The sequence below is a fragment of the Calliphora vicina genome, chromosome 2 (genome assembly GCF_958450345.1).
Source record: "Calliphora vicina chromosome 2, idCalVici1.1, whole genome shotgun sequence".
Taxonomy (NCBI): domain Eukaryota; kingdom Metazoa; phylum Arthropoda; class Insecta; order Diptera; family Calliphoridae; genus Calliphora; species Calliphora vicina.
In genome coordinates this window covers 60,178,749-60,201,921 of record NC_088781.1, presented here as the reverse complement: position 1 = coordinate 60,201,921, position 23,173 = coordinate 60,178,749, and the positions used below count along the sequence as shown (strand labels likewise).

Genomic DNA, 23,173 nt, shown 5'->3' with positions numbered 1-23,173 from the left:
GTTTAAAAGAAAAATTTAGATACTTTATTTTTGTGTGGAAAATTTTTTAGCTTTTGTAACGAATTGACTCAATAAGGTGCTTTTTGGCAAAAATTATCTGTTGATAAGGGTTGTTTGGTATTGAAAATGGTTAATATCGTTCCATGATTTCACCTAGCCCCGATACAAGTGTCCCCCGGAATACCGTAATAAATATATTGATTATGCGGCAATCCTGATAAAATGTTGCATAAATTAGTTCTAGATAGATTTAAAGGGCTGTGTATTATAGAAGTACACTTCCAATCGGAGACCCATAGCATCCATTGTGATACCCTTTAAAAATATAACCCGGTGAGGACTTGATATGAAGAGAAAATATTAAATTGGAGAGAACAAAGAAAGAAGTCATGTGACATAAAGATAAATAAAGTGAAACACCCAGTCCAAAGAAAAGTAAGAAAATGGACCGGATAAAAGTATATATTGGGATTCACAAAGTCCCATTACCTAAAAATAGCCAACCTATTCCCCTGATAAAGCCTAATAGATTGCGAAGATCATATTTAGCTATATCCACCATTACATCATGGAATATTTTCCCTAGGCTTTTTGGAGAATATGTTCCACTGATTCTAGTTCCTCAATATCCTCGCACAACCTACGGAAGTCCGTACACAGAGGGAAAAAAGTGATAAAAAAGTGCCCAAATTGATACAATCCGTTGTCAAAAGTGAGCTTACCACGTTTATTAACATTTAGAAAACGGATGTGTATAAAATTGAAATAACACCCTGTTATAATTTTGATAACCTCCGTTGGCATTACGGCAATGTATCGTTGGCATTACTGCAACGTATCGTTGTCATTGCGACAACGTATGGTTGTCACTGTGACAACGCATTGTTATCATTGCGACAACGCATTGTTTCCATTGCGACAACACATTGTTGTCATTGCGACAACATATTGTTGTCATTGCGACAACACATTGTTGTCATTGCGACAACATATTGTTGTCATTGCGACATCGCATTGTTGTTATTTTGACAACGCTTCGTTGTGATTTATACAACGCATCGTTGTCATTTGATAACACATCGTTATCACTACAATAAGATACCCCATTCTGAAACCCACGAGTATAAAAACAATTTTGATATATATTTTATTATTTTTTTATTAAAATATTATACATATTTCATTCTAAAATAAGTTTTTGCATTATTTAAGGAATATAAATGAAATGGAAGACTTATAAAATCTGTGATTGGTTTAATATAAATGTTTGTATTTAATGATCCTGTTTCAAATGATTGAAAATGGTGATCAAAGTTTCTTATATTAATAGAATAACATAATACATAAACTGAAGAATTTGAAATTAAAAAACTCTTAATTTTGTACAATTCAATACAATTCAAATTAGCAGTTAAATAATATTTTTCTTTATAACGAGTTCCCTTAAAAATAACTTCATTACAAACTTCACAAACCTTAAAATTAATTTTGTTTGGTGTACAAATATTTTGGAAATAGTCCTCTTTGGATAAGTCAATAAAACTAGATGAATTTATACTATACAAAGTTTCTAAAAAATCTTCATGTTTCAGTAAAAAACTTGAAAATTTAAGACCAGCCTTTAAAGCTAATGAAAAACAAGGGTTTAGTCTTGATGTTGTATTATTAAAATACATTTTTGCCTCTTTATGCTTAGCTTCAAATCTCATACTCCAAAGATATTTGAGTGATCCACATCTTCTTATAGCTGTTGGATAATGGACTAGAAAATGGTGCTTAGGTTTTAAAGGACCATACAATTTTGTATAAAGTGAATGGTGGTTTTTTATTAGTTCTTCCAATTTTGTGATATCTTCATGTTCATAGCTCGTTTTAAAAATTAAATCAAATATTTGCAACAAAGATATGAAAACTTCCCAATCTTTGTTATCCGATGGAATTAAATCCCCTATCATTAATGGCAAAAGGTGAACAAAGCAACTAACTTCACTAGCAGTCATTTTTAGATTGAATTTCTTTAATCTATTATACTCCAAAGGTATAGAAGTATTACCTATCTCAATTTCCCCATATTGAAATAATAATTTCCTACTATTTATGTCATCTAAACTTACTACTTTATCATTTATTAACCCAAGAAGCACATTGCATACATCATAAACACAGACACCTTCCAATACATCGTGCATAATGTCAAAACAAAAATTGTCTGAAACATAAAAGCTTTTAATGTTTTCGAAAATACATAAATTTTTAATTCCTGTTTCTTGAAAGTCATTTTGTTCTAAATCTTCTTGGTAATTTAATCTATTTCTTAAATAATGAGGAAATTCTGATGTATCACATTGCATTTCAGTCTTTGTTCTCTTACAAACGCGACAATACCTCTTAGAATTAAATGATTGTACAAAACCCAATATACTATTTACCGCTAAGTTATCACCAATAACTAAACCTAAAATAAAATATACCTTCCGAATTTCACCTCCTATATCTATTTCAATTCCTTCTTCTAATTTTTTTAATTCTTCAGCCAAATGATAAAACGTTCTCTCATTTCCATTTATTTTTAAATCTTTAGACGATATGAAGGCAACTGGAAAAATATATTCTAATTTAGACAAAAGATATTGGGGCATTGATGGGAAATTTAAATAACATCCACATATAGAAAATGTGTGACTGCCTAACGGATTGTTTATTTGAAAATCGTCAAAATAAATAATGTAAGGAATAATAAGACTTTCCTCCAATTGTTGCACTTTCATTTTAAACAACTCTCCGCTGGCAAAATTATTCAAAATATTTCCCTCTAAAAATGCTTTCGTATTTTCCAACGTATAATCTAAAAGCTTTGGAATTTGAAATATTTTCTGAAACATAAATTCTAAAGGCATTATATTAATGTTGGCGGATTTTGGACCTAAAGTGGGATTACCATTAATAACTACGTCAGATATCTCGTTCCGAATTAAAAATACTTTTGGATCTTGATACAAATTAAGTTCTTTTAAAGTTTTAAACATTCTATGTTCTGTTTTAGTTTCTTCAAAAGGATTTTGACAAAATGTTAGCATGCTCCTTAAATCTTCATTAATTTCATTTTTATTTAATTGTCCCTCTATTGCTACTGATATGGATGATAAAAGGGTCGAAACCATATTTTGAAGTTCAACTGCATAACATCTAGGCATATTATTTTGTTGATATAAACTTAAACAAAAATGTAAAGCTTTTTTTTTTAGAGTATCAATATTTAAGATTTCGGTTGTAATGAAAACTTCATGTGAAATTGAAAATTCATTTTTAGGAATATTATTTTTTTCCTGTATTGTAAAACACGAACTTTCTAAAGATTGCGTGGAAGTACTAAATGCATGTAAATTTTCTAAATGTCGTCGAAAGGTATTAAATGTTGTAAATGTTTGGCCACAGCCATTTTGTGCGCAATTAATTTTTAACATTTTTGTAGATAAATTGTGATCAACTTTAAAATGATATATTAAAATATTAGGATTTTGAAATTTTTTTGAACATAGGAAACAAGTGTAAAATATTTCGTTTAATTGTCAATTATTAGTATTTAAAAAACTGATAAGAGAAGTAATATTTACAGATTTTAAATCAAATTGTGTATAAATATCATAAAAAAATTTTTGTATAAATTGCCATGGCTGTTCACAAGCTTCCGGATATTTTAATGAAAGTGTATGAAAAATTTTAAAGCAAATATCCAGACACTCAATAAAAGAATTTAATTTTAGTAAATTGCTATTAAAATATACATAAAAACCTTTTATGTCCGCGTCGGTTAAACCCTCTACGATGATGAATGGTTGTATTGTTAATCCAGCAGAATAATATTTGTTTATTACTGTATTGATTTGTCTTTCATAATCATTTATACACGTCAATCGCAAAACAAAACTTTCTTGGGAGTCAACTATTGTTACTCGTTTATTTCGTTTTCCCATTTCGTTTTTAAATCTTGCTGGTGAAGGTAAAACAGCATTTAACAGCAAAGTGTATATATAATCCTCTGAATCTTTAAATAAAATAAGAATAAATATTAATATTTGTACGTATGTAAATGTAAAAAATATTTTAACATTTACCTGTACTTATAGACGATGTAATTTTCGATTGTAATTGTTTACAATATTCATTGTGCACATGAATGTCATAAAATGGTTTAATTTTTTGTTTAAATAATTCCCATTTCGAAAACAGAAGATGTCCTTTTTTGGGGTACATTGCATCAAAGTCGATGTTTATCTAAATTAAATAAATTAATATTTTATATTAATAACAACTAAATATGTACATTACCAATTCCGGAGCTCGAGAATCAGATAATTTGGACCAAGCTTTAAGAAAATCAAGACTCGTTAAGTTTTTTATATCATTTTGGCGCATATGATATGTTTTTTTCCACTTGTCACAAACTTCTTCCCAATTGGAACTGTCTCTATTAAGTGTGTTTTTTAAAGCTACAGATATTGATTCATCATATTCCACGTGTTCTATGTCAGATGATTGACTAGTTGTAGGACTGAAGCTCGGAGTAGACCCCATAAGTTTCCTTTTTTTTGCACATTTGTTCCTGTACTTGGAATACAATTTTCCACCAGCATTGGTTTTTCCTTTTCTCGGAATATAATAAAAATCCTAAAAAAAAATTACATCCAATTAAATTTGTTTTATATAATTATGAAAAGTAAATAAAAAAGTAAAATTAAAAAAATAAGGCTGTAATCTATAAGCTAACAATAGTCTAGTCTATAGTCTAGTCTATAGTCCAGTCTATAGTCCAGTCTATAGTCTAGTCTATAGTCTAGTCTATAGTCTAGTCTATAGTCTAGTCTATAGTCTAGTCTATAGTCTAGTCTATAGTCTAGACTAGACTATAGACTAGACTATAGACTAGACTATAGACTAGACTATAGACTAGACTATAGACTAGACTATAGACTAGACTATAGACTAGACTATAGACTAGACTATAGACTGGACTATAGACTAGACTATAGACTAGACTATAGACTAGACTAGACTATAGACTAGACTAGACTATAGACTAGACTAGACTATAGACTAGACTAGACTATAGACTAGACTATAGACTAGACTATAGACTAGACTATAGACTAGACTATAGACTAGACTATAAACTAGACTATAGACTAGACTATAGACTAGACTATAGACTAGACTATAGACTAGACTATAGACTAGACTATAGACTAGACTATAGACTAGACTATAGACTAGACTATAGACTAGACTATAGACTAGACTATAGACTAGACTATAGACTAGACTATAGACTAGACTATAGACTAGACTATAGACTAGACTATAGACTAGACTATAGACTAGACTATAGACTAGACTATAGACTAGACTATAGACTAGACTATAGACTAGACTATAGACTAGACTATAGACTAGACTATAGACTAGACTATAGACTAGACTATAGACTAGACTAGACTATAGACTAGACTAGACTATAGACTAGACTATAGACTAGACTATAGACTAGACTATAGACTAGACTAGACTATAGACTAGACTATAGACTAGACTATAGACTAGACTATAGACTAGACTATAGACTAGACTATAGACTAGACTATAGACTAGACTATAGACTAGACTATAGACTAGACTATAGACTAGACTATAGACTAGACTATAGACTAGACTATAGACTAGACTATAGACTAGACTAGACTATAGACTAGACTATAGACTAGACTATAGACTAGACTATATATTAGACTATAGACTAGACTATAGACTAGACTATATATTAGACTATAGACTAGACTATAGACTGGACTAGACTATAGACTGGACTAGACTATAGACAGGACTAGAATATAGACTAGACTATATTATAGACTAGACTGGACTATAGACTATACTACTATGCTAGTCTATAGACTATATGTTTTCTTTCTTACCTTCATATTATTTTCAGAGGGAAACAGGGAGCAAATTTCCGCGGTTAGCTTTTGAAAGTCATTTGGATAAAGCACAGTGTTTTTATAGATGACATCTTCTATTATGATATTAACTATGTCTTCCCTTTGCTGACATGTTAATTTTTGGGATTCAGCCGCGTATTTTAGAATATCTCTACCTTTTGGTGATGAATTTATCAATGTCTTCAAATCCTGCAATAAATTTTAATTAGGTTTATTATATAAATAGTTATTTATTTTACATTTTTATTGTTAGTGAATGAACTGCTTGGGGACATGTCATCATTGTTGTCAATCCATAACTGGACCTTTGAGGGCTCATTGTCAACTCCTAGCTGATGAAATATTTGGAATTATAATAAATATTTGTAAAATTAAACTCCTTTACTCACCTCAGTTTTTCTCCATGTAACTAGTTTGCTACGGAATTCCGCACGTAGCCCCAAATGTGGAATAGCTTCTGTTAGGTCCGCGTTTGTTATATACGGCAAACTCCTGTATGTGACATTGGCAGCTTAAATGAAATAAAAAGTTGAATATTTTTTTTATTTTAATTTTAAAATATTACCTTTCAATGTTTCGAACAGGGACTCCATATTTATGGTTTGAAGAAATTGTTGAAGATCAATTTCATCATTAAAATTTTCACTGTCCACTTCCACTGAATTGATAATGCAAGAATCTTGCATATCAATCACATCTATTAATTCTTCGGTATAATTAATTAAATTTTGTTTATTTGCCATTTTAAGAATTTTTTTTTTTTATGCACGCGCTAAAACTCAACTTTTAATTGCAATAAATAGTACGAAGTCGATCATATGAACGCCGATCAACAGCCACCGCCGACTCATAATAGCAGCACAAAGCCGCCGCGGAAAATAGCGGCTGAATTTTTAAATATTATAATCGGACATTTAAACTTGTTAATTATAACGATTTAATTTTTATGGAGCTTTTATTTAATACTAATACTAACTAATGGACATATTACAGAGATTTTTTTTGTTTGTTAGTCAATGACAACTAAATGATTTTCATAAAATGGGCAAAATTAGTACTTTTATGGCTAAAGATGAGTTCGTGTCGGTTGTTAATTGAAAAGATTTTTGATTTAGCATCATGGGGATTGGAAAAATTAAAACCTGTGAAAAATAACTTTAAATAAAAATTCTTAAAAATGTTATTTATAATCAGTTTAAATTCTTGCCAATTTCAAACATTTTCAAATGAAATAATAAATAAATAGTATGAAAATAATTTTAAATTTTTGCGTAATTAGCCGCAGCCAGTTATATATTGAACTGAGTTTATAATTTTATATCGTCGTGTATTATTTATTTTTCCGTTGTTGATCTGACAACATCTTGTATTGTTTACATTTTTGTTGTTTATTCGACAGCTATTCGTACATAGTTTGACAACGGATGTTAATGAAAAATTATAAACATTTTTGTTTCAATTTGATAACAAGCGTGTATAATTTTCCAACGTCTTTTTTCCCTCTGTGTATGGCTCCAATTGAGTGATGTCACTCCTACTAAAGACCTAAGACTTTTCCTATTAGCCAAATAGCCCTTGACACTCTGCAATCCATCCTACTACACCAGTATTGGTTCGTAAAGTCCCGGAATCTTTCGAAGATCAACCTATAATAGTGGCATATAGGAGGTTTAACCTCCCAGTCCTTACTAATATAGTCCAGATCCGAACCATGTATGGCCACTTCATCTGCTATCTCATTTCCATGCCTGACTACGTAAATTGCCACTACAGACCCCTCTGTGACCCTTTTCAAATCCGTGACTTTCCAGATCGCTAGTATATCTGCCTGGAATTCGTCTGGGAGTCTGTATGATACTTTGATGTCCTCATCTACTACAAAAACTCCGGCTCCCGTGTCAGATTCCGTTTTAGACCCATCAGCGAAAACTGCACACCTTTAAACAGCTGTTCAGATGCAACCTACTCGTCCCTACTTGGAAATACAATTGGAGATGAAATAGGAAGTCTAAAGTCTAAAGTCTAAAGTAAAATCAGAGTAGGGATGCTAGCCTGATTAGTTAGTCCTACCTTGTACAAAATTTGTGACTTACCCGCTTTGGCCTTACCAGAAAAGGCTCAGAGAGTCTATGTAAGTTCCTAGTCCTCAATTGAAATTATACTGTAAAGTATGGTGAAATCGCCAACATTTGTCCCTAGTACCCATACAAGGTTCCCCACAGAAAATGACTTGAAAATTCATAATTGTCTTATAATAATTAATATTGTCATTAAATTGGACATAAACAAGTTTTATATACTAAAACTAAATCTTTCTACTAACTTTTGTGATGTTCGGATCGGTCCTAAATACTAAATAAGACAAATGCTATTGGTACTTAGTGTACTTCTTTGGGTATTTTAAAAAAATAGTCGTTTTTGTATTAAAATTTACCACAGTCAGTACGTTGACATTACGAAAATAATAAGTTACATTTAACAACTATTTACAGAAGCCAATATGTGTAAAAATGGAAAAGGTTTGTTAGTATGATACGATACTGTAACGGATCAGTTAACGGCTGGTTTTGTTATTTGGGAAAAATATATAGTGAAATTAAAGACGGCGGAATACGGAAACTGGTCCCTCTCCTTTGGCATAAACAAAACTACTTATGTGTAATATATTCTTAACTAAATGAGTGTTATATTGACTCTATATATGACCCCTTTGGGGCATGGTTGTGAAGTTCCACACCATGATGTTATGCTTCAAAAGTAAATATGAAGCGACACTGAGGCTGCGACACGGACTTCATTTCTGGTCAGAGTTTAGTAATTTAAACTCGCAGCTGACTATAGTCTTTTCGAGTGAGTCGGGGATCCAGTGAGCCCCAGGACTTTCTGCTGACTGGATCATTGGTGTGGCCACTTCGGTGAGTACGCTGTGGCTGTGGTTAAAACCCAAAGCGGGTAGAAGATCGTTGGTTAAATGACAGATGTTTGTGCTACAGGCAAATTTCAGACAACCAATTGTATCTTACTAAGTGCTGTTGCTGACTCAACAGGGCCATTAAAAGTAGCAGATAGCAATTGGCTCAGTGATTAGGAAATGTATCGGAGTGGTGGTGTTCGTGACATTTTTTGTTGGGCTTGGCTCTCGTTCTAGGTTTATTGTGTGTGGAGTCAGAGCCACATGTGGAACTGGTTTACCAGGTCGGACATTGCTGCTTTGATAATTGTCCTGGGTTTTGCTGATTGATTAGCAAGCTATGATGGCAGGGATTAGATAGCCTGAGCTCTCGAGTAAGCTGCATTGATCTGTGCAGTCAATGTACTAAGATTTGCCAATTGTGTGTTCCTTGCAAGTCACACAATGGAGGAAATAGATGCATTGTTTCTATCCTGTGTTAAGAGCACCGTGCAGTTAGGGCCTCGCGGTATGCACGATAATCTTAGACACATCTGACACTTTATATGATATCTTACAACTAATCGTGTGTGCATTTAAGTTCCTTTGTATATGTCCTATAAATAATTCATTACTAGACTACTTCTAAGTAATGTAAGCAGTATATAGTAGTTTTTAAAAAATAAATTATTAAGTAATTGCAAGTCTTTACCAAGTTTTAAAAGAATCTTTAATACCTGTGCATCATATCTTGATTCTCCCCGTCCTTAAAGTTCTTGGTGTTTGCCATTTTTTTTTTTAGTTTTTTCTTTAAAAGTTGATGTTGTTATTTATTTTTAGATAGTTTATGGTACTGACCTCTATTCTTTTAGTATTTATTTATTTTCATTATATATTATTTTACAAATGCTGTTTTATTGCTGTATTTTTTTTTACAATTTTAAGTTTTATTCAATTGTAACTGATTTTTGGCTTTTTATCGCTGTTGTAAAAACAAAATTATTTTTCGGCTTTTTTGTCATGGTTTTATTTTTAGAGCGGAAAGAATTATTAAACATTATAAAATTATTGTAAAATGAAAACAAATTAAATTTACATAATAAATAGATGAACAAATTTGATAATAATTCTAAATGGTAAAAAAATAAAAAATAATTAGATTTTACAGGGAATAGATAATTACTACGTAGACTGAAGTTGACTACGTGATTATGGTAATAAAAGGCCTGAGGGTGTGTTAAATGTAAATTATTCGTACAAATAAAATAAAAAATCCAACTAAACTTAAGCAAATTGTTGGATAGTAATTCTATATCTAAGATTTTTAAAACAAAAAAGTTTTGTAGCGTTAATTTTCTGTTAACTTTTTTAAAATGACCTTTGATTTTTCCCATAAAATAAATAAAAAATATATTATTTTTTCCCTTATTAATTATCAATAAAATTTTTAATTGAAAAGATAAATGTTTAAAAATATATTATTTAAATACATATTAAACATCAAAAACAAATACAACTTCTAGTAACATCACAGCAAATTTGTTGAATTTTCACATTACCGCATAGCAGCGCAACAACTACGTAATCATAGTGTTTGCCGCTGTAGCAGCGCCAGCAACAGTTCCAACAATAAAAACTACCTGTGAAATTGAAACTGATAAGAAATTGAGAAGGCAAAAAAGTAGCGCACAAAAAAAAAACATTAATTTAATTCTAAACACAAGTTGAGTAAAATGCTAGATAGAATAAAAGTAATTTTGAATATTTTTTTCTTGTTAACGCATCATTGAAGTTCATACAAAATTATAGTTTTTTTATAGTGCAAAAAAAATAAATAGAAGCGATAAGATTTGAGCCCTAAATGAATATAATTTCTTTAGGAGCAAATGATTTTTTTAAAAAAGTATTATAAATAAGACGTCATCAGATATATACAATGATTAGTGTCGTTTTAAATAACTAAAATCATTATGGTGGCGACAAGCGGCATAAGTATATACCCAGAAATATCTTCAAAATGTTAATAAGGAGTGAGATCGAAAAATTCTTAACACACGTTTTTCATTACATTTTTTAACCCAAGTATTATTTGAATTTTTTTTTGATCAAGTTACCTTTGAAAAACATGTCAGTTATTATGTGTAATGTCAATTATATTAATTTTTTTGTTAATCTGATTAAAATGAGTGACCAGAAAAAAGTGCGTACTGAAATTATTAAATATTTTCAACAAAACCCAACTTGGTCTTACAAAAAGTTGGCCAAGCATACAAAGGTCTGCCGTCAAACTGTTTCCAATGTTATTAAACAGTACCGGGAGAACTTGTCAGTTGATAGAAAACCTGGTTCAGGTAGAAGGAATGGTCCACATGATGTTTCTAAAGCCAAAAAAATAGAACGCATTTTCAAAAGAGCTCCCAACACATCCGGTAGGAAAGCAGCCCGGTTAGCTCAGTGCTCGGACTATTTGGTACGAAAAGTTAAAGCTAATGCAGGTTTAAAAACATACAAGGCTCAAAAAGTTCCTGACAGGAACGCTACTAAAAATTTAGAGGCCAAAAACAGAGCACGGAAATTGAAGTCAAGTTTTATAAAAAAATATTCTTGCTGCATAATGGATGACGAAACGTATGTTCTGGCAGATTTTTCGCAACTTCCAGGTCAAAAATTTTATGTTGCTGATGCTCGAGGGAATGTTGAAGAAAAGTTTAGGACCCAAAAGCAGACAAAATTTCCCAGAAAGTTCTTGGTATGGCAAGCAATATGCAGTTGCGGCAAAAGAAGCCACTCATTTGTTACAACGGGCTCTATAAATACCGAAATTTACATCAAGGAATGTTTACAAAAAAGGCTGCTTCCATTCATAAGACTTCATAATGTGTCCACTTATTTTTGGCCTGACTTGGCATCCTGTCACTATGGCAAACAAGCCCTTGAGTGGTACAAGAACAATAATGTGGTATTTGTACCAAGAGAGGCAAATCCTCCAAACTGCCCGGAGCTAAGGCCAGTGGAGAGATATTGGGCTCTTGTTAAAAGAGAATTGAAGAGTACAAAAAAGGTGTCCAAAAGTGTGGTAGATTTTAAACGGAGATGGACTACATGTTCGAGCAAAGTGACAGAAAGCACTATAAAAACGTTAATGGAAGGGTTTCCGAAAAAGGTTCAAAATTTCATCACTAGTGATTAAAACTATAAAAATAATTTTTTTTGTAAATTGTAATAATAATTTCAATCAAATAAAAAAAAAATTAAAGCTGTAAGTTTAGTGGTTTCTTTTTTATAAACATATATGTATGTTAAGAATTTTTCGATCTCACTCCTTATAATAACGTTTCACTATTTTTACATTCTAATTTTAACTCAATATTTGTACACCCTGATATCACTGATGGCAAAAACTAATGACAATACAAAGAGAGATAAATAACTCATTACTTTGATATCACAAACATAATTAGTTACCGGTAACGAAAATAGTAACTCATTTAATGTAAGGACTTAAGTAGTTATTAGTAAAAACAGAATGTGTTACTACTCTACCGCATTGTAGCTAATTTATTACAAAGCAGAACATTTATCAATTTTACCCAAATTTAATAGAAAATTAAGCAATTAATTTTGAATTAGTTGTAAGACGAGTATTACAATTAATTAAGTTCTGTTGCCTGTCACTCAATATGTCAATCAATATCTCTTCAATCACAGCGCCATGTTAAAAACACAGGTATCTTTAATATAGCATGATAGAACTAGAACTGGTATCAGTTCCTTAACATTGATCGCAAAGTTATCAAACTTTCATGAGTCAAATTTAGAGTAGCTGAAATTAGTTACAAGTCTCTAAATTCAAATCTATACTAAAGTTAGACAGTAAGTAAGACAGGTATATTCGGATTTGCCGTGTCTTATATGCCCTTCATCAAAGTATACTCTAAGATTAAGATTGAAAATATTTGTTGGTTGAAAAAAATGTTTCATAAATATTTTAAATAGCAACCAAGCCAAGACTTTAGCGGATATATTGATATATGAATCATGTCTGTAAGTTGATTTGGGGCTACGGAAAGTTGATTTCAATATACAGATGTACAGACGGACATGGCTATATTGACTCGGCTATCTATAACGATTCAGATAAGGGGTCGCAAACTTATATATTCCCTTGCCACTTATGGTGAAGGTTTTTAATTCTCCCATGATTTAAATTATCTCTGTCTTATGATTGAAAGGATCTATCCAACAATATATCTCTTTCATTTTAGTAAATTTTTTGAAATGTTTTACAAAACACAGAATTTGTACAAATACAGAATCTTTATTGGCCATTTTGTTACAGCTTGTTTAGTCTAGTTAGCCTTTTCTGAAGAATCCAGGGCTTTAAGATCAAATCAATGTTGTGCTCACCATTAACCATCTGGGGTATGGTTATGTGTCTTCCAGATTTTGATAGAGAACGGCGACCTTGTCAAGAATTAACCCACATAGCAGTATATTTTTTAGCAACTAAACTAGTAATCTCCTCGAAGGACATATTTGAGTGTAAGGAATCCTCCCTTGTAATCCCATAGGAAGATCATCCTGAAAACATAATAGAGCTTCACACGCTTCTCATGGATAGTCGAGAGTGATTTCCGCTTCTCACTGACAATGATCATTCAATTAAGAATCAAGGGCCTCAAAAAATGTTTCTATTTTCTAGTCCCGATTGGGTAGATCTGGGTTTTTAAAGGAAATAATCTGTTTTACTTCCGAAACAAACGTCGTGTTACGGTGCCCAAATTATACTGTATTATGGCTATGAATCTTAATCTTTTCAGAATCTCGTTTAAAGATGCTCCATACATAATCTAAAAGCATAGAGTATAAGAACATTCCAGGTGACTTTTATTAGTTTTATTTAGAACCCTTTCCTATTGATCCATCAGATTTGCCTCTTTAAATGGATGTGAGGTTGGATTCTCCTCAAAACTATTAGAAGTTCGTTTTAACAATATGGCAGAGAGAGACGCGAAATTTTGTTTATATTATCTTGTTTCCGGTCAATAGCCACACGATTGATAGGAAGTCATAGATGACATTGCGTCTGGAGCTTCTGAAATAACAGTTTAACCCGACACAATATCGGCATGATTCCTTCGAAATGTATGCTTCAAAAGATTAACTGTTTAATACTCTTTTTATTACTATTTTTATTCGGAACCCTCTTCCATCGATCCAACAGAGTCGCCCCTATAAATGACTATACATACGAAGCAGTCACTTCCACTTCCTTGAAAAGTCTCTCTCAAATAATTCTCAGGTCGACAGTTTCGGACGTTTATTCCTAAACTGTTGAACTTTGAAAATGTGTCTTGTCCTCAAAACCCTGTTTGAGGAATTTAGTTCGCATGATTTGGGTTTTATTGGGGGACTTCATTTTCAACAATTTGGGCAACATACAGTTCAATATTATACCAAGACGCTGTTTCAACTATGTACGTTCAACTATTAAACGTAACCATTTAATTTCCCTGGATCGAGGTTGGGTTGCTGCTTTTAGCTGGCTTTCGCAATGAAAGTACAGTCATTCTTAGTTTATTCATTGCCATTCTATGATTTCCGTAGTGTCAGAGATTGCATTCTGTTCTCCTAAAATCTCCAGTCTTAGGATAAGGATAGACATTTTGGCGGAATATCTTATATATAGCCTCATATACACAAAGAAAACAGTTTCTTTGTGAGAACTCAATTTGTTTATTGCATAGACATTGAAAGCGAAATGTGTTACTGAAATATAGTTCTCTGGAGCGACGAATCCAAGTTTAATTTGTTTCAGTCTGATGGAAAAACGTAGGATAGGTACTCGCCTAAGTTGCAATTCTTCGCGGATATTGACTTTCGATCCATGGAATTTTGATATTTATTATACCCTTCACCTTCGTGAGAAGGGTATATATAAGTTTGTCATTCCATTTGTAATTTCCACAATATAATTTTCCGACCCTATAAAGTATATATATTCTGGATCCTTATAGATAACGGAGTCGATTAAGCCGTGTCCGTCTGTTGAAATCTATTTTCCGAAGCCCCCAAAAAACACGATTCATACATCAATATCTCCGGAATTTTTCCGGCTCGGTTGCTATTTGAAATCGAGAAAATCGGTGCACATATGGCTGAGATATAAGGATTACTAAGTCATTAATATAGTCAATATGGATATCTAATGATAGATATTTCAAAGACCATAGTAAGTTGGAACTACAAATCGGAAAAAATATTTTTTAACCCGAATAACTAACCCCCAATAACACGAAGCCTGGTTAGGTGTTAACTAATAGTTATACTGCGGGTTAAAATTATTTTTGTATGAAAACTGTCAGTATAACTATTAGTTAACACATAACCAGACTTCGTGTTAATGGGGGAAATATTAAAAAAAAAATTGAAAAAACAAAAAAAAAACATTGAAAATTTAAAAAAAAAAAACAAATTTTTAAAATTTAAAAAAAACAACTGGAAAAAAAATTAATTTTGTTTACCTAAAAATATTTAAAATTTTTATTTTGAAGTATAATTTGATGAAGGGTATATAAGATTCGGCATAGCCAAATATAGCTCTCTTACTTGTTTTATTTCACATTTTTGCTATTGTAATTTATTTTAAAAAAAAGTTTTGGTGAATTTTACATTGCTATTGTTTTAAAGATATTACTAAACTTTGTCAAACTATGACCAAAATTTTAAATTCTTTTAAAATTTAGATGGGTTTGTTTCTATTGCAACCCTTTATCGCTTGTCGCTTAACACTTCCAATGTGTTTTCTCTATTGTGTACTTGTCAGTGAGTAGTTTTTTTGTGATTAGAAGAAAAAAAAAACTAAATAATTTTATTTTCATTTTTTATTTCACTTGTTCTCTTGCTGTGCCAAAATGACTCTCTTTCTCTTTTTGCTTAACAAGAGGTGTCATTATCACGACTGTGAAAAATAAAAAAAAAACTGACACACCAACAACAAAAAAGTTTTATTTAATTTTTTGTTTTGAATTTTTGCACAATTTTGAGTTGAAGCACTTGTTGTTACGAGTATTTCGAGGCAGTAGTTAAGTTTCATTATGAATACATTAGACAAAATTTTGTTTAAAAAAATAATATAATAAAAACAACAACAACAACACTTGACAAATAAAAGAATAAAACAAATTATTTTGTATTTTTGTTGTTGATATTTTTAAGAAAATTACCTCATATAGTTAGTAAATGCCGGTTTTATTTACGTTTTTGCTTCTAACTAAAAAACTTGGTTTCTTGATGTGCTTTTGGTTGAAAAAGCAAAATTAAAATTTATAATTCCTGCAATTTGTTAAAATAACATTATAATGAATTCTAGTTTATTGGTGGCACCACAAATTACTAAATACAAATATTCGTGTATATATTTTTAATTTAGTCAGTTACTAAAGGTCTCATTAGATTAAATCACTTCCGTTTTTAAAACAACAGCAACAACAAAAACCATAAAATCAACAGTGAAATTAGTTTTCAAAAAAAGCTCTTAAACATAAAACAAAGAAAACACCCCCCAAATACAAATTCAACAACAACAAAAAAATAAAAATAAAATAACAAAAATGTAAATGAAAATAGTAAAAATGTAAATTTTGTGTCTACATTTAAAAGAAAAATAATAAAAATTTATGCAAATTATGGAAAAAGTGAAATTATTTTAATGAAATGTAAAAAAAAAATGTATTAAAATTTCTGTGAAATTTCTATTATTAATTATTGTAATAAAAGAGAAAAAGTGCAAAATAAATTGATGTATAATTTCAAATAAAAAATTAAATAAAAATGTATAGCTCTGTTCGTCGCATTATACCCCTTAATGGCAGCAGTAACAGCATTAATCACAATGGTGTTGCATCTCATACATCGACACCTCTAACGGCTCCAGCCTCTTTGATGGGCTCAGCATTTGATTATCCGCCCATACCTAAGGTCCATAAAGTGTCATCGAAACTACCGGCCAATTATGAGAGAACAGACAAAGTAAGTTTTTGTTGTTATTTTATACAACGAAATGGATCAATATCGAGGTATTGGATCCATAAATTTTATAAATTTGCAATTTTTCGACTTCTGACGGAATGAAAAATATGTAAAAGAATAATAAAATGACTATACGAATAGTAGACTAAAACCAATATATGATCCAAATGAAAAATTACCCAAATAGATGGATGATTATGTTTGTTCACGATGGGAGTTTCAAAATTGGGAGTTTCTTAATTTTATGAATTTTTTTCTATATAAAAATTACAGAGGATTTCAAAAAATTAAATTCGTTGCAAATAATTAATTATAGAATCACTCGATTTCAATCATATAATTTGAGCCTAAGAAATTGTATAACATCACATTCTCTCAAAAAACAAGCAAATTATACTTCAAAATAAAAATTTTAAATATTTTTAGGTAAACAAAAACCAGTTTTTTTTTAATTTTTTGGAAGAAAAAATTTTTCGAATTGTTTTTTTAAAATTTTAATTTTTTTTTTAAATTTATCGAAAAAAAATTCGGGTTAAAAAATATTTTTTCCGATTATGACCCATTGTAGGTCCAACTTACTATGGTCTTATATATGTCGTTGCAAAGGTCTTAGAAATATCTATCATTAGATATCCATATTGTCTATATTAATGACTTAGTAATCCAGATATAGGTCAAAAATAGGTCAAAATCGAGGTTGTTCTTATATCTCAGCTATTTGTGGACCGATTTTCTCGATTTTAAATAGCAACCGCCCCGGAAGAATTACGTAGATATTGATATATGAATAGTGTATGTAAGTTATTTGGGGGCTTCGGAAAGTTGATTTCAACAGACAGACATACGGACATGGCTTAATCGACTCCGCTATCTATAAGGTCCAGAATATATATACTTTATAGGGTCGGAAAATTATATTGTGGAAATTACAAACTCAATGACAAACTTGTGTATACCCTTCTTACGAAGGTGAAGATTATACAAATAAATCATTCATAAAAATTCTCATTCACAAATATTCTCATTTACAAAAATTCTAAACTGTTATGCAGAATAAAAAGAAATTTGGAAAAGAAGGTGAGGAAAACTGAAGAGGAGAAAAAGTGAAAAATAATATTACACTGTTTACATTGCAAATCAAAACAGTTTCAAATTCAACCATCACAAGGTGTCAATATGAAATTCACACCAAATAAGTTACATAATACACCTCAGTTCCTACATAAGCACCACCCACTTCAGGTCGTGATTGTATTATTTCAGCAGATTTCCAGGAAAAAAAATAACACACTAATCTCACGGCTCCTGTTTACGATAATATTATTCCTAATCTTAATTGATTATCTTAATTTTCAAAGGAGGAAAAGGCTAAATACTTCTGACCAATCAGTCTCTCTTCATTTCTACTTAAGATCATCTCTCAGACGTAGTGATAGCACACTATCTTCACGAAATCTTCATTAAAATATTCTGGAACTACGTTAATACGAATCCACACTTAGACTGATACCTGTTAATTTCTCCGCATTTACTCCCCTGAAACTTTATATCATCGCCACTTGCTGGGGAATTCTCGCCGATATCATGTTTAAATTGATCCAGATACGATTTGAAACTGCTATGTCTACTTATGAATTGAGAGAGATAGAAGTTTGATTCACCATGTTTCCTCTCTAATATTTATGTTTTTGGTCAGTCTGTGGGTCCACATATATTAAGTAGATGTTGTCAACATAGTCTGTCATTCAGAAATGATCCTACTTCTTGATGTGTTCCTTATAGTTGTAACATCTACCACAGCTATTGAAGCATATATACATATGCTCAAACTCTCTGAGTACACTTCCATAGGCATCATACCAGTAATGACGAAAGCTGTTTTATTTAACTCTCTCCGGAAGGTTCAGTCTTAGTACACCATTGTTCATTACATTGCACAGTAGTGGTCGAAGAACAGAGCCCTGTGGTACACCTACTGTAACCTCGTATTCTGTATCTTGTTTTGGAAATAATTCTTAATTATCGGCAGTAAGTTTTGCGGTATATTCAGTAGTGTCCCAAAAAGGTATGACCAAAAAAAAAAAATTATTTTTTTTAACGGCAGTTTCAAAACTCCAATTTCAAATTTTTAAAAATTTTGTTAAACAAATTTCAGAATTTTTTGATCATCACATGGGGATTTATTGACAACATAATAGTGAATAAAAATGTGAAAAGGTATGTCAATACCTACTATAGTTTTTCCGAACCTGCGACTTAAATTTTGCGATTTTCTAGAAAAACTAATTTTTTGGCCATATTTGGGCGAATGAGCCGAATTTCCTTACTGTTATGATTTTTAAGTAAAAGCAATTCAGAATATTATAGTCCATGTAATTTTAAATATAGTCTGAAAGTTTTACTAAAATCGGAAAACGTCAACCCTTAAATCGTGAAGGTCAAAGGTCAAATTTTTCAATATTTGGAATTTCTCATGGAAAAATAGCGAAATGTTATATATTTTTGGGCCGATTTTGATGAAACATAAGAAAAATATAACATGATGTCTTGTATTTATAATAACAGCACAAAAATTAAAATCAACCCTTAATAGCACTTGGAAACTTCTAAAACCATTAAAAAATAGTCAATTTCAATAGTGCTGATGAAAATTTGAAACAGACTTTAAAATATTGTGTTGTGTATTAGAAAATAGTTTTACGAAGCCATTTTGAAAAATGTTCATAATTTTGTTCAATTTTGACAACACATTTTTCAAACGGCAAAATATTGTATTTATACCTGATTTTTGCTTTAATAACGTAATTAATATTTTATTGAGGACTTTTGAATAATAAAATTGATTTTAACCTTTTAGTGTACTTTTGATTTATTAAATTTAAAAAATATTTGAATGATTGAGTTTATTTAACTCTGAAAAACATTAAAGTTAGCACGGCCTGAGACACGTTAATGGCCTGGGAAATTTTTTAATAACTTTAACATTTTTAAACCAATTTTTGTGTTTTATATCTTATTAGAACGACAATTACGTACACATATCGATTCTTTTAAATTAAATTGCAAAAGTAATTATTTAATGGCAAAATTTTTACAAAAACTAAAAAAATTGCATTTTTTCTCCTTGTAAATGCACCTGAAAACTAAATCGCAAGTCGGCACGGGTTGCAATCACTATAGAAAGACAAAATTTCATATTTAACTATAGTTTTATATATATAAAAAAAATAGAGGGTATGCGTTCCAAAATTCCAAAAAAAAAAAAAATTTTGGACACTCTAATATTCAGGAAATCTAAAGCATACACAATCCTCTCCCAATTTCAAGGATACATTCCTACAAGTTTGGCAGAGACGGGCATTGGCAGAATAGGTGGGACACAGTCTCCTTCTCTTCTTCGATTCGACAGCTTCTTCAATAATTTTTAAACCGTAGCACACTATGGTAAATCACAAATCTAGCTGGACAAAATTAAAAAATAAATGTCTTTCAACATTCCTTCTGATCATTTAATGAGCTTCTCAATACAATAGGGAACTGTAATTAAGATTAAGATTTCAAAGAGAAGTGTATTTTTTGTGTGACTTTGGTTTATGATTAAAAAGGCTACGGTGATTTTATTGTCATAATTTTTTATATTATTATTAAGCTCTATTTCAAGGAAATATGCAACAATTTTCATTTAATTATTTCCATTGTAACTATTAAAAAAAACTATTTTTTGTGAGAAGATCAGAAATTGGAAAAAATAAAATATTTCCATTTTTCAAGTAGAGTTAAAGCTGTTTATTCCGGATAGTTCCGGTGTAAAACTATATTTGAGTTAATCTTTCAAGTGTTCACTTCAAGGTAAATCAAAAACATCTTGCGCATTCTTGCGACCGCCATAAATTTTTTCACTCTTCCAGTATGACTTCTACTTTTTCACGAAAGAAAATTTTTGAAGAATGGGTAAAAACTCCCAAAATACATTGCGAAAAAAAAGTTGGTTTTTTATAATCGTTTATATATTTTAACTCATTTTTTATATGATTCATAAGTGAGAAGTGAACCCAACGTGATTTATTAATTTTGCCCAGTTAGATTTGCGATCTACCACACTGTGCGTAGCTCCAATCTTCTAGCATGTGTTCAAATTATGCAGTATCCTGCACTAAATGAAACAATTAGCCTTATTTGCTCACGACAAAATTCCATAATTAGATTCGTCCTGCTGGCAGGACCAGTTCGACCTCTCGATAACACAGGTGCATTCATCCGTCCATCTGTTCTATGCTGTCTCATATAGTATCTGCTGTACAACCATCTTACATTTTGCAAGGGAAATACCAGAAAAGGGATCAATCGACTTCTCAGCCAACATCTCCCCCATTTTGGCCAATTCGTTTCCTATACCATTACCCTTATTTCCATCGTGTCCCGGGACCCATATAAGCGATATCCTAGAATGTCTCCCATCTCATATAAGGGTACCCGGCATTCCTCGTTTGTGAAGACACCCATTATTCCGCTAACGGAATAACCCATTACCATATTACCCCTTTTAGAGCCATCAGTATATGACATCGTTAGGGGGGTAGAGTCGTTAGTAAGAAAATGTTTAAATATTTTTTTCAGGAAAAGTAACATTTCCAAACTCACATGTTGTAGTTGCTTCTTAAATAAAAATTTATTTGATTTTTCGTTTAACACTCAATTAAATTTAATTAAACCTAACAATAAATTAAAAAAAAAGATTTAAAATTCTTACCATTAAATTGTCTATAAATTATCAATTAAACATTTGAAAATTACAATTATCAGGGTGATGGGTGATGAGGCTTGCAGTTCGTTCAATATCGTGTGGTCTTATCGAGATTTTAAAACAAGAAAATGTGTCATACTTTTTGTCTTTTGTTTATTTTTAAGAAAGAAATCGGAGAGATAACAATTTTGTTTGTAATTGTGTGTCAAGATACTTGAAAACATTGAGCATGAAATGATTAAGCAATGTTATGATCAGTGTCTAATGGGGATGACTTCAAATAAATATAGAACTTCTAAATTACTACTAAAGTTGGATTACAAAGATAGAAGGAGTTAAGTTTTCAGAGTATTATTAGGCGACATATCAAATATAAATTTAGAGGCCTGTATATATAAGTATACAAAATTTCATAACCTCAAATGTGAAAATTTCTCAGTAATTAAAATGTTGAATATAATTGCTTTCATCAAAGTTACACCCAGATTTAAAAATGTTGCAATCGATTGCATTTCTAAAAATGCAATAATTATTTAAAGCTTAGTGGAAAACATTAAAAATTTAAACTTAAATTGCAATCTTTAAACAACAGTTCCATTTTTGCCATTTCAACTAATTTGTGGCATATTTGGAAAATCTATTGTTTATATTTCTGTTGTATTACTTTTCAAATTGTTTAAAAGCCTGCATTTTATTTCCCTCATATTATTGTAGCTGTTGTTCAACATATTTATTTATTTATATTTTCCATTATTATTATTATTATTGTTTTATATACAATATTTTGTGAGACTTCCTCTCCATCTTGAAATCACTTTTTACGGAAATTGTCATGTTTTTTTTTTATTCCTATAAATTTATTTGAAAGGATGTTGTTTGTGATAACCAGGCTATGACTAGAAAGGAAAACAACGTTTACTTCTTGTTTATTTTGTTTTAAATTTTTTATTTTATTTGCTGATTGCCTTAACAATTTTCTTGTACAACTATTTTTTTTTCATTTACTTTCACGCATTTGCAATCATAAATACTTTCTTTCATTGAGTATTGGTCTATAAAGACTTAATAATGATGATTATGATGCTAATGATGATATTTTTAATTGAATATCATAGAAAGTCATGACTTCATAAATCAAAAGGGGAACGTTCATAGAATGGCGGTGGTTTTATCACAAGTATTTATAGGATTTATAGTAAAACCTTTGAAATGCTTCCAAGAATTTTAAGTATTTCCTGGTGGCAAAGATTTTATTTCTATTTTGTTATTATAACTAAGAGAAAATTCTTGTAAGATGAAAGACAATTTATGTTCCAGTTACTATTATTTTTTTATATTTTCTTTAAACATGGTTCACACTTGTCATAATTATAATCCCCCGTTTACAAGGCTTACGAGATTTGCAACTACACCCAGAGAAAAAATATAGTTGTACAGCTATAATTTTAACATGATTACAAGCTACGAGGGCGGGTGACTTTTTGAATTTCACGCCTCTTAACTGAAAATGCAACA

At 30.7% G+C, this 23,173-nt stretch overlaps 2 protein-coding genes across 6 annotated transcripts in view; one reads left to right on the top strand and one right to left on the bottom strand.

The window, feature by feature from the left end:
• Window positions 1-23,173, top strand: part of Wdr62 (WD repeat domain 62) — a 418,865-nt gene that overhangs the window by 196,935 nt on the left and 198,757 nt on the right. Inside the window, exon 1 of one of the 5 annotated variants that reach the window (XM_065499581.1) lies at window positions 16,369-16,914. The exons of 2 other annotated variants lie outside the window; for them this stretch is intronic. In XM_065499581.1, coding sequence (XP_065355653.1) covers window positions 16,717-16,914 — 198 coding nt within the window. In that variant the 5' untranslated portion in view covers window positions 16,369-16,716. Of the gene's footprint in view, window positions 1-16,368; window positions 16,915-23,173 lie in introns of those variants that run through there. 2 more of the 5 variants (XM_065499579.1, XM_065499580.1) reach the window with 2 other exon arrangements.
• LOC135952554 (uncharacterized) lies at window positions 3,570-6,736 on the bottom strand. Its single transcript, XM_065502555.1, has 7 exons — window positions 6,559-6,736; window positions 6,383-6,504; window positions 6,233-6,325; window positions 5,970-6,182; window positions 4,330-4,668; window positions 4,116-4,275; window positions 3,570-4,045 (listed from the first exon to the last, which is right to left on the bottom strand). The coding sequence occupies exons 1-7, from the start codon at window positions 6,734-6,736 to the stop codon at window positions 3,570-3,572; spliced, it is 1,581 nt and encodes a 526-aa protein (XP_065358627.1).